The 13,880-nt window shown below is 31.6% G+C and overlaps 1 protein-coding gene across 1 annotated transcript; it reads left to right on the forward strand.

The window, feature by feature from the left end:
• Positions 1-185: 185 nt before the first annotated feature.
• LOTGIDRAFT_198790 (hypothetical protein) lies at positions 186-7,098 on the forward strand (the record flags this gene model as incomplete). The annotated part of the gene is made up of 11 exons (XM_009046829.1): positions 186-476; positions 2,014-2,109; positions 2,911-3,108; positions 3,489-3,590; positions 4,192-4,317; positions 4,609-4,669; positions 4,880-4,956; positions 5,232-5,329; positions 5,656-5,832; positions 6,638-6,763; positions 7,059-7,098. Coding segments are annotated over exons 1-11 (1,293 nt in total), but the record flags the coding sequence as incomplete, so codon positions are not given.
• Between the last annotated feature and the right edge of the window lie 6,782 nt (positions 7,099-13,880).

A 13,880-nucleotide genomic window follows, 5' to 3' on the forward strand; every position in this document is an offset into this window, starting at 1 on the left:
GGTCGAAGACAGGAGTAGTCTGGGTGTCAGAGACTAGAAATTCATTAAAAAAAATCGGTCTGAACAATCGCGACATGAGAGTGTGAAAAATTCAAGAATATGATTGGTCAATAAAATGATTCGACTAAGGTCAAGAGGTCAAGAAGGTTAAGGTCATTAATGCCGGTACGTGCACTTTTGTTTGGTAATCAGCTGTCCTCAGTTGTACTTGTAATAACATTCGTGCAAGACATTTTCAGAATTAAATGGAAACACAAGACCGAAACTGTAATTAAATTCGACGAATGAAGATGTGTGTCGGGGAAAAGAAAACAGACGATCTGTCAGAATATTCCTGGGAAGAAATCAGGAAACATAACTCGAAGAAGGACAGATGGATCGTCATTGAAGGAAATGTCTACAACGTTTCGACTTGGGCCAAGAAGCATCCAGGCGGCGAAAGAATAATTGGCATTCATGCCGGAGAAGATGCCTCGGTAGGTCCCATTTCTTTTTACTTTATTGCAGTAGGCCCACAACTAATTTTTATATAGATAGACTGTCTTTAGAGTTTTGCTGTCTTGTCTATGTCAATAATAAATGCTGTCTGCTTGTCTAGTGCTGTTTCCTAATGCATCATGCAACTAGCCTAGCATTAACCTACCGGTTGCCTAGCTTAGGCCTGTCTGAAATCCCTTTTGCCAATTGCATAAACAAGTTCTGATAAATTTTAAGTAGGCCTAGAAGTATTAAAAAACAAATCCCCTCCAGATCAGATCAGAAAATGTACTTTTTACCTCAGCCAATTTGTTTAAACTTAAAATACAATTAAATTGATTATTATTCATCAATGACTATGGAGGCTTAATGATGTTAATTAGATTTTATTTACTTTAGGGCTGGGCAATTTACCAGTATCACGTTAAATTACTGTATAGGAATTTATTTTGGTAGTAACAATGTCTCATTTTATTTCTTGACTATATCAAAATTTGCTTATGGAAGTCCTACAGTACGGTATAGTACTAAGAGATTTCGAGAAAAAAAAAATTTGGCCTGGCCCTAGGAGTCAAAAATATTGGTAGGATAACCATGGCCTCAGCTTATCAGGTGGCAATAATTTTGTTTCGATTAAAGGAGAATTGAAAGATGATTGAATTTTTTGCTTTTGAAATTGAGAATTCAAACTAAAAATAGTAAAAATGGAAAATATATCTGGTAATGTCTTATAAAAGATATTCATGAAGAGTGCTACATAAATTAAGGATCTAGATAAACCTTTAAGCACATCCAGTTCAGACTGCTCTTGTTTATGTTTTAAATCAGACGTGGTGTATCTGTTTTAACCTGTCACTTTAAAAGGCAAAAATTTGAAGTATTATCTAATCAATGATGTCATTTGTTTATCAAGAAATGTAAATAACAATATTTTTGTTTTTGATATATAAGCTGATTTATCTTATCTTTGTTTTATATACTAAATGATGTTATTGGTACAACTGGTCTTATAACCTTTCACCTATTATATTTTATCTTAATTTAGTGCAGTATACTATACGGTGGTTGTTTTTCAATATGACACGATACAGAAGTTGTGTTTCAATATTCATGAGAGGCTCAGGTGGTATCATCTTTAGTCTTGAGTTCTAAGAATACTTGAATTTTAAAAGTATTTAAAACGTAATCCCTTGGCCCCTCTTCTTAACATCAAGCTATTACAAACTGTGTCTTATACCTGGACTGCAATAGCCACCATTAGTGTACGTTAGGCAATACAGCTAATACAATGGTCATGGACTTTCTATTGAAGCTGCAGATTGGCTGTATTTTTGCTAGAATCAAATCCAGTCAGATAACTGTATTCTGTGATCCAAGAGAGGTTGGCTATTATAAATACGAAGTTCATAATAGCTTGAGATGTTGAAGATGCTGGTACCCCTCCCCTTGCCTTAGGTAAAATAACTACCGTATCCAAAATTTATTTGAATGCTCGATAGTGGCAAATTTAATGGTTTTAATTTAATTTTTATTCAGGATGCCTGGACAGCTTTTCATGGTAATAAAGACATGGTCATGAAATATTTGAAGCCATTAAAAGTTGGTTACCTTCGTAAAGAAGAGGATTATGAGGTACATTATTTTTCTTCAAAAATAGATTAAACATCTCATCATATTTGGTTAATATAGATTGGCAATGCCATTTACCAACACCTAGGATGTATGATGTTAAGATGAGAAAGTAAACTGTATTTTTATCAACCTTTGTAAATAATAGAAGAAACTATATATATATATTAGTGTGTGTTTATTTTAATGGGACTGGGGAAATAGAATAGAACATTCAGGTCATTATATTGACCTTTAAGCTTTTTTCACAACTAAATCCCTCTAAGCTTTTTTCACATCTAAATCCCTCTAAGCTTTTTTCACAAGTAAATCCCTCTAAGCTTTTTCACAACTAAATCTCTCTAAGCGTTTTTCACAACTAAATCCCTCCAAACTTTTGCACAACTTCATCCCTATATTTAAGCTTTTGCCACAACTTAATCCCTCTAAGCTTTTTGCACAACTAAATCCCTCAAAGCATTTTACACAACTAAATCCCTCTAAGCTTTTTGCACAACTCAATCCCTCTAAGCTTTTTTCACAACTAAATCCCTCTAACCTTTTTTCACAACTTGATCCCTCTATTTAAGCTTTTTTAACGACTAAATCCCTCTAAGCTTTTTGCACAACTATATTCCTGTAAGGTTTTTGCACAACTAAATCCCTTTGAGGTTTTTCACAACTTAATCCCTCTATTTAAGCTTTTTGCACAACTAAATCCCTCTAAGGTTTTTACAACTTAATCCCTCTATAAAATTTTTCTAAACTAAATCCCTCTTAGCTTTTTTCATATGTGACATCAGTTTTGATTTTAATTGATTTCAGACTGAACTACAGAAAGACTTTAGGGAGTTACGAAGGAAAGTTGAAGAAATGGGAATGTTTAAAGCTAGTCCATGGTTTTTCGGATTGACCGTGGGTCAGATATTAGTCTTTGAACTATTAGCAGTACTCAATTTATGGTATTTCGGCACTGGAGTCATACCCTACCTATTTACAGCTATATTACTAGTCACGGCTCAGGTTGGTTTGGTCTACACCCAATTTTTAAACATCAATACTCCCCTCTCTGGGCAAGGTTTTAAAATGTCTTTGGTACCAATCCCCCCAAGTTAAGTAAATTAAGAAATTATCAAAAGCTTTGCATAGTGATGTCATCAAATGCTTAGTTTTTATTATGTAGAATTGCAAGAATCACAGATGTCTGAATGAAAATTGGAATGTCTATTAAAATTAAAACCTCTGTACAAATTCCTTTATGTTACCAAAACAGGCATGCAAATGCAGAAATGCATAGCATCAATTTCCAAAGGTGCAAAGTGTATTTACTTTCAAAATTTAATGTAAATATGGCATGTATTTTGCTTGTATTAACAGGAATCTTTTCTATATTTTATTTGTAGGCACAAGCTGGATGGACACAGCATGACTTCGGACATTTGTCAGTCTTTAACTCTTCCAAATGGAACCATTATGCTCATATATTTATAATCAATGTTCTGAAGGTGAGTTGCGGGATTGATGGATTTACAGCAGCATGTGAAATAATGCCATTAACAGTTTACTGTTGCTATTGAAGGATTATACTTGACTTGGGTATTGTCAGTCATATCACGAAACGATATGTAACATGTTATAAGGCTATGATATGATATGTATTGCAATATTAATAAAAGATAAAAAAGTAGCAATTTATCTTCACAGTTTCTTCATGGTTTACTGTTACCAAAGTTAGTTGGCAAATTGAACACTTCATGCATTTGTATGACATTTAGATAAACACATGTACACATGTTTGTCTAGTTTGCCTGGTTTCAAGTATTTATCAGATAAACAATGTGATATATGTGTAATTTGTCAATTCACTGATATATCATGTCAACATTACTAAACATATACTAGTAACATGAATCTAACCATTAATAGAGTAAATGGTCCATAGTTCTGCAATGTTTCAAAGAACACAGAGAGTCACAAAAGGAGTATATTTGAATCAGAAATTGTGATGCAGCTGACCCTTTACCGATGCAGGAAACCCAAGCATAGATCTCACTTATCCCACTTTTTCATGTTTTTTATGAAATTTATTTACATCTATATTTTCAGGGAGTTTCATCTTCTTGGTGGAATCATCGTCATTTTCAACATCATGCTAAACCTAACATTATTCGTAAAGATCCAGATATTAGACTTGATTATTTATTTTTAATTGGTAAAAACCTTCCCATTGAGGTAAGATTTATTTTTAATTGGTAAAAACCTTCCCATTGAGGTAAGATTTATTTTTAATTGGTAAAAACCTTCCCATTGAGGTAAGATTTATTTTTAATTGGTAAAAACCTTCCTATTGAGGTGAGTTTATTTTTATCTTTATTTTTATATTTTAAACAGAATGTTGTAATGAAAACATATTTTATTAAGTATATATAAAGAGATTATGAAATACAGTTATAGTACTTTTAAAGACTGATTACAGAAATTCAATACACACTTTATTCATACTTATTCTATTTTTGGTTACAGTGGGGTAAAAAGAAGAAAGGTTTTATGCCATATAATAAACAGCAAACATATTTCTATTTTAGTAAGTATTACTTCTTAGTCTGAGCACACTCAATACCACTTTGCAACTGGGTTTGTCAAATCAGTATCCCACTGATAATTGTTGAATTATTTCAAATTATATTGTGAAGTACCGTATTTCAAATGATTGCCAACACTTTGATCTTCGATTTCAAAGTCTATTTTAGTCATGTTTCAGATATCTAATAAAGTAATATATTTTATTTTCCAGTATTACCACCGTTCCTATTGCCTATATATTTCAATTTTGAAGTACCATATTTTTTATTCAAGTTTCGCAAATATTGGGTAGGTAGCAACAGAAGCTTATGTTTTCTCTGGCGTGAAATACAGATGGCACGTTTAAGACCCAACATGATATGTCACTTTTCATGGGCTTTTTTTTTGCTGATTTTCACCATGAGCAAAGCAGCATTTGGCATAAAGCTAAATTATTAATGAGTCTATGTAGACATTACTAGTTTCAGATATTCTATGTCCCTGTTTCCCACACTGTACCCCAAACAGCTGAGGTGATGTCTTTTAAATATGTACATTACTATAATGATGATATATTTCTCTAGGAGATGTTTTGGATGTTTATGTTTTTTGTGAGATATGAGCTGATGTTTTATCAGTTCCTGGGTTTCTGGGGTACTCTGGGTCTCTATTTCTTTGTCAGGTAGGTTTCTATTTCATGATGTAAATGGCAACGTTTTTTTTTAAATTGTATTTATCTGAGTGTTCATCAACTCTCTGACCACAGTGAGCGCATATTTTTCAATTCATCAAATGCCATTCTGAAAACTTAATGAATTATGTTGAGGGCCAAGGTATGCAATTTTTGGGGGCTGATTTGGGTGATATATGTAAATAGTCTGCATGAAAATTGAATATCTCTTCAAAAAAACTTCAAAACTAGAACTTTCTTTTTATTGATTATCTTAGCTAAAAAAAAATCCTGTGAAAACTTATCCCTTTAACCAAATTCTTTTTTCCTGAACACAGATTTTTAGAAAGCCATTGGTTTGTGTGGACAACTCAGATGAATCATATTCCAATGGAAGTGGACAAAGAGAAGGGTAGTGATTGGGTCACAATGCAGTTAGCTGCCACATGTAATGTTGATCCTTCATTTTTTAATGATTGGTTTACTGGACATCTTAATTATCAAATAGAACATCAGTAAGTATCAAATAGAACATCAATAAGTACCAAATAGAACATCAGTAAGTATCAAATAAGGCATTGCAAGTATCAAATAGAACATCAGTAAGTATCAAATAAGGCATTGCAAGTATCAAATAGAACATCAGTAAGTATCAAATAAGGCATTTCAAATATCAAATAGAACATCAGTAAGTATCAAATAGGGCATTGGAAGTATCAAATAGGGCATTGCAAGTATCAAAAAAATATCACTAATATAGAATGTTGTAAGTATCAAACAAAATATTACGAAGATCGAAAACAATATTGCAAGTATCACTAAGATATCACTAAGGTCGAATACAACATTGCAAGTATCACATAAGATATCACTAAGATCAAATAGAACATTGCAAGTATCAATTTGAAAATCACAGAATCAAATAGAATATTGCAAGTATCAATTTGAAAATCACTGAGAATCAAATAGAACATTGCAAGTATCAATTTGAAAATCACAGAATCAAATAGAATATTGCAAGTATCAATTTGAAAATCACTGAGAATCAAATAGAACATTGCAAGTATCAATTTGAATATCACTGAGAATCAAATAGAACATCATTGATTATGCCAAACAAACAGCTTTAGCTATCTGATGACAAAAAAAAAATCAGAAAGAATCAAATCACACATCAGAGAGTGTAAAATAGAACATCACTTAGTTTCAAATAGAACTGATGTATCAAATAGAAGCTTAGTAAGTATCAAAAATACCAACAGTAAACATCAAATAGAACTAATAACTATAATCTCATTGTCAAATTTGTTCTACTTTCAGTTTATTTCCGTCAATGCCACGTCACAATCTGGCTAAAGTGATGCCTCTATGTAAATCATTGTGTAAGAAACATGGTATAGAATATACAAGTAAGCCATTATTAACTGCCTTTGGAGACATTGTTGGGTAAGTCAAGTCCTAATTTCTTAATTATTTCTAGGCATACCATCATCTTTATTCAATTAAAATTATACAACAATTTCGTTTCTTCAATTTTTCTGTATTTTTCATTTCTATTGTAATCTAACAAGTTTCCATTTTATTGAGGCTATTTTTAACGTATCAAAGAGCATTATGTAGGATATCAATAGCAAATTAACTTTGAAAGTTTAGTCATTCTGACACTAAACCAAGGCCCCATGGTCAATCCATGTCCAGGAGTAGAAAGGTAGGATATTAACTCCATTTCATTTCTTTTCAGATCATTAAGAAGTTCTGGTGAACTATGGTATGATGCTTACAATATGTGAACAAACTACAAAAAAACACCCCTTTTTTTTACACATGAGTTCTTCCATACACATATATATATATATATATATATATATATATCAGTCACATTGATTGAATGTATGAATGTGTGGAAGAGTTCAAAAGCAAGTTTAGGGGTGCCACATAGACTACATATCTAGATTTTATAAACAATTAGAATCCCACCAGCTACATTTTTGGGGGCTCAATTCATGAATTCACACGAAAATAAACACAGATACTGCCATGATGTTATTTTTTCCAGATTTCAGAACTTTTATTGGATAGCGCATGGAATATTAGAAATATATTTTGCAATTGGGGAACATTTTTATAAAAAAAAATAGGGCTGGGAAATAATAAATTGACTTGAGCAAAATCAAACCATTATGCATTCTGCAGCAACACATTTTTCCATTGAATTCAATTTTTATTACCCACATCACTTTTCAAGTAAAAATATGGCATCAGGTTTGTTAGTAATGAATTGATATTTTCCCTTTCAAAAGACTAAATAAACTTTATATGATACGGTTTCCTTTTTTAGAAAAATCTGAGCAAGAATATCAAAATTTTAGAAAATAAACCATTCTGATTGGTTGCAACCAAAATAAAAAATACCAATACCAAAATAATTGTTTGAAAAACTGAGTTGATTTGGGGCTGATTAATGACTTAAGTAGAGAACACATTCCATTCAAAAATTCTTACATTTATTAAAGAGCAAAATTATATAATTTTCTAATATATATGTATTAGTATTTATCAAAAGATTTCAATAATTTCATGAAGCAAGTCTTCAGACTTCAGGTAATTGGCATTAATTTAACTATTCAATATCATCTACTTTGTGCAATAGTTAATTATCAAGGGTTACATAAGATAAAAAAAAAACTCAACTATCTTTTGTAAATCAAGATGACCTTTTACAGAGTTGTTAATTATCAAGTGTTACATAAGATAGAAAACTCAACTATCTTTAGTAAATCAAGATGATTTGAGAGATTATCAATTATGTTTAGTTATGTTAGTCTTTATAATGTTAATATTTGAGAGGTTTAGAAGATAATTTGAAGTGCTCGTTATGTTTAGATGTTTGTTTAAGAAAGTTTGTTAATTCCGGTGATCATAGTTTGATGTTTTTGAGCTACTGTATAATTGCGAATATAATGCGCACCTTATTTCAAGTATCAGTTAAATTTATGATTTTTAGTGCTAAATATTGTCCATTTAAGATTGAACAAAATATTGTGCACGTTCGGGACAATTCAAAAACTGCGTTTTATAGTCTCAATTAATATTAATTCTACCCAAAAATAAAGTGAACTGCTCTTGTTTATCTTTTGATCTTAGCTTGACAATATTTGGTTTTGATTACAATGAAGGAATATCTGTATCAAGTGACGAAAATACTCTTTGTAGATCAAATATTTGGTATTATAAAATGTTTCAATTTAGTGGAATTTTAATGAATTCACATTAAAATGTATTACCTAAAATTATTATTAGTTTCCACTTGTCTATTTACATTTCAATTGATCTAGTAACCAAAAACATATATATTTTTGTATCTCCATTTTGAAACCGGTGAACGTACATTTAGAATGAATATTTTATGATGTAATGCTTTGATATGTACAAATTGTATATTCTTTTGTTCATAAAGCAAGTATCTCGGGCAAATATCATTTAACCACGCCCCTTGCCAATAAATACAAGAAATAATAGTCACGTTTATGATTTCAGTCTAATTGTGATGTTCAAAAATAAATTGTCTATGAAAAAAAAAGGATTGACTTGTTTTGTTACCCCACTCATGGAAACCCATTGGTGAGGTGGTCCAGAGCTTCTCAGTCCACCCCACGTGGACTTGTTAATAAGATAGCTTGCCAGGCAAGGTAATATACGCCCACTGGCAACTTAGATTTAGGAATAAAAATATTTAGCAGTACAGTAACAATCACCAGTATGAAATATTCAACCTTCAGTCATACACTTCTTCTGAACTCTTTAGAGCGATACTGAATAATATTGAGTATGAGTTATTGCTCTTGTTCTTGAAAACGTGTTCAATTTGTAGCTCGTGAAAACTCTAGAAGGCAAATATTCAATCTTCAGCGCGGCACTGAATAATAAAACCAAGTTTTGTCAAAATCCAGCAAGAATCATGCCTTTTAGTGTTTAAGAGCTAAATTTGAAAGCGTTTTCAAGAACAAGGAGTGTTCATACTAAATATTTTTCATCTTCTGATTTTCAATTATTCGGTTCATCTTGGGTGATTACGAACATTCACACCAAGTTTCGTCAAAATCCGTCAAGAATTGTGCCTTCTAGAGTGTTCACGAGCTAAAAATTGAACGCGTTTCCAAGAACAAGGGCTATAACTCATACTAAATATTTTCCAATTTTTCTGATTTCCAGTAGGGTTTATCCTTGGTTGATAACAAACACTCATATCAAGTTTCGTCAAAATCCACCAAGCATTGTGCCTTCTAGATTGTTTACGAGCTAAAAATTCAAAGAACAAAGGCAATAACTCATACTTAATATTTTTCGATTTTTCTGATTTTCAATAGGGTTCATCGTTGGGTGATTACAAACACTCATGCCGAGATCCGTTAAAATCCGTCAAGAATTGTGTCTTATAGAGTGTTTACGAGCAATTGTGGACGGACCGACGGACATGGGTGACGGCAATATACCCCCCCCCCCCCCTCCCCCCCATTTTATGTGGGCGAATAAAAATTAACGTACCGTTTTCGTCAGTGTTGACTGGTTTGCCATAGGGGGAACTTGAGGTAAGGTTGTAGATTCTACAATTTTTGTTGAGATGTAATCAATTCGACCCTGGCCTAATTAAAATAGTAGAAACGGGAATCAAAGTTGCAGAGTCAAGTAATAAATATATAACCAATGCTGTATATAAAAAAACACAAAACCATCCCTAATTTTCCAATACCATACATAGACATATATAGAGGTTAATATATTGATCGTAATTATGCATGTATGGAAGAGTTCAATAGAAAGTTGAGGGGTGTCAAATCGATGGTTATATACAGCCTTGAAATAGCATGTCGGATCACCCTCAGTTCTGAGGCAATGCAACAACAACAGCCGTGGCGTTTCTACAGCGGTTCTTCCTTCCTAGACCCCCAGCTCCACCCGGAACTGAGGCTGGCGAGGGTGCAGATTTTGTAATTCATATTGTTTAGGTACCAGAGATGTCAACTTACCGAATGACTAACAGATCTTTTTTTATCCATCACAGACTACTTCTTATAGTGGTTGTTTTGTTTGTATATGACAAGTTAACGACCACTTTCAGCTAGATCATATATCGTACACTAAAAGTTCTGGTAACATCAAGCCAATCGTTTTATACTTAACAATAACGCACGTGTAAAGCCAAGCATCGGCTCCCATTAGATAATAAATCATAACAACTCCTAATGCTCTGCTCCGATTGGCCTATGGATGCAATAGTAACATAATCATTGTCGATCTCTCCCATATTAAAATAAAACTATCTGGAAGGCATTGCTTAAATTTTCAAATGCACTCCTATTTGTCATTGGGAATTTGTTTCGGGTAGTGGACTGCTCTTGGTTAGACTGGGACTTGGATGAGCTCAAATATCATTGTGACCATACCAATGAGTAAATAAATACAAATATACATGTTTGTGATATTACACATTTTTATTAAGTTTTGAACCTGTACAGAATTAAATATAATCATAGCAACAGCGAAACAATGTGGTGGGATATTGGGAGGAGATATTTTTATGCTTTGTAACACATTTTCAGTGAAAAGATCTCTTTATTTGGATCTTGGCCAGTGCTTATTATATTAAGAGATTTTATAATTCCAACAGACTTATATTTAACATGTTTACTTCGAATAAGTCTGTATTTCTCGTAACATATAAAGTTTTGATCAAGTAAATATAATTTCCAAATTTCACCATTTTTCTCTACAAGATACTTTGGTCAAATTTCTGTTTTCCTCGTCAAGAGACTTTAATCAAATTTCTGTTTTTCTCGTCAAGAGACTTTAATCAAATTTCCGTTTTTCTCTTCAAGATATTTTAATCAAATTTCTGTTTTCCTTGTCAAGAGACTTTAATCAAATTTCTGTTTTCCTCGTCAAGAGACTTTAATCAAATTGCTGTTTTTCTCTTCAAGATATTTTAATCAAATTTCTATTTTTCTCTTGAAATAAACAAAATGACCAACGGTTGAAATGACAAATGAAACAAACATAAAAACATGATTCAATTATTTTGTATTTTTTAATATGAAATAATGACTAGATTCGACCCATCTTAATAAATTACAATTTTCTTTTATAATATAAATTTCAGAAATTTGATCTCGGATTGTATAGTTTAGCCTGATTAATTTGCATATATTATGCAACTAGTCTTACAAATGAGAAGCTAAAACAATGCTTGCTTCGTAGACATTATGGTGTTCAAAATATTAACAGGAAATTCAATTTCAAATATCAAATACAACTTATTATGCAAAATATTTAGAAATTTAATTATGCTTTTGCAAATAATAACAACAATATGCCAATGAAAATGTCTAAGGAATGATTATGCCGCTTATCATATCCACGAAAGTGCATAAATTAATATAGTTTCAATATATATTTTGATTGTCGACCGTCCTCATCATCAGCCTAATCAGGTGCAGAAAATAGGACGTAAAACTCCATTTCATTTTGATTGTCAAATTTTCATTTTAAAGTTAACATGTCCGATTTGTCAATATTTTTGACTGCTTTATCAAAAATTGATAATGGGTAATTTCTTGAGTAATCGGGCAAGTACCTTTGGCCACAAGGTGAAAAAAATATCAAAAAATGATAGCACTATACTTCTTATTCAAAACAGATATCATATTTGCACCATACTGTAGAGATATTTCAGTTTTCGATCAAGAATACAAAATTATGATATAAAAATACAATTTTTTACAATATTTAGTGCGCGGAATTGCGTAAGCTAGTGCTTCATGACTATTTAAAATGGTGGCTATACGTTTAGATCTTATAACCAATGCAAATATATGCAAATATATTCAAAAATATTAATTTAAAAAAAATGGGAACACATAATAATAATAATAATAATAAATAAAATGATCCATAATTTAAACTAGTGATAAACAATGTCATATAGCACTTATTCTGCAGAGAAAACATAGTACAACATTTCTATTACACATAAATAAAGATATATCTACAAACTTTTACTTTCATTTTATACAATAACTGAGATTTCATATTTTTACGACATTTAAATTCTCTATACAGTGAAATAAAATAAACTGAATAACTTGGTAAACATCAAAACGTTCTGGTAAGAAATTATAAAACTTTGAAGTCGAGATATACCGTCACGCAGGTAAGAATATCGTCACGAAAGTAACAATATCGTCACGCATGTAAACATAATTATCGTCACGCATGTAACAATATCGTCATGCATGTAACCATATCGTCACGCATGTAACAATATCGTCATGCATTTAAATAGATCGTCACACATGTAACAATAATATTAAAACAAGTAACAATAGCATCGACTATTAAGCAATATCGTCAAGCAAGTAATAAGGTAACGCATCTGACATCATGTGAAAATTGATCGACAAAAAATAGCCATCAAAATAACATCTAAAGCTAAAATCTGTGTACAGTTGCTTAGTTCAAAGATATTTCTAAAAAATTAGAAAAAATATCGAAAAATAAAATGAAAACAATTCTTATAATGAGCATATTTACAAATACTGGTGGCTCTAGAAATGGAAAAAATATTAGAAATTTGAAAAATTTAGAAATATTTAAAGAAAAGTAATTAAAATCTAAGCCTTTTTACATCGTGGAATAGGATGGTATATCTCGACTTGCATACAACCTACGCCTACTGAAGCAGATTTTCTGATTATAAAATCGCCCTAACGCACCGGTAGTCTTTCTATAATGGATCAACATCGAATATTCGTATCGAAAAGTTAGGTAGAAAAATATATATAAGGTAAAAAGTTACAATGTACATGTGTCAATCATACAAGGGGGTGTGGCCAAGTTTTATTTACTTTATACATATTTATATACTTTATAATTCAAATCTGTGAAGATAAAAGGGGCGTGTCTGTTTATAATATAAAAGTTAGGGGAGTGACTGAAATATACATCGCAAGCTTGAAAAATGTATTATGTCTATGTTTATGTATTAAAGGGATTATAAGGTGTTTAAAAAAACCTAAACAATCCCTTTAAGCTATAACTTTGATATGCATCTAAAACGTACCTAGTCTTTGCAGAGGTAGAAAAGGGGCATAACTCTTTTTTTTACGTAAATAGGCAATAATTTGCTTTGGTTTGAAACAGTTAAATATACAATTGAAATGTATATACAATGTAAAGTGCACAAAGTGTTCAATATACAATTTACAAATTTTCACAACTGAATAACAGGACATTATGGAAGTCGGTGGCCGTTACGATCTATTTCAAATTGTGGCCCTCGCAGTCTTCCATAATAGTGATCTTTCAAATCGGCGTTTTTTGATATAATCATATTTTACATTGTGCATTATGTAATTTTTGAAATCTTCGTTATTCTTCTGCTTTGTCACCGTTCACTGGCCCTGACACATGGATTATCATGAAATCACTGGCCCTGAATCTGGATAGTTATAATCAATTGTCATAGATTTATCACAAAATAGCTCGATACATTTGAATGATGGGTGAT

Source organism: Lottia gigantea (genome assembly GCF_000327385.1).
Source record: "Lottia gigantea unplaced genomic scaffold LOTGIsca_107, whole genome shotgun sequence".
NCBI classification, from domain to species: Eukaryota; Metazoa; Mollusca; class Gastropoda; family Lottiidae; genus Lottia; species Lottia gigantea.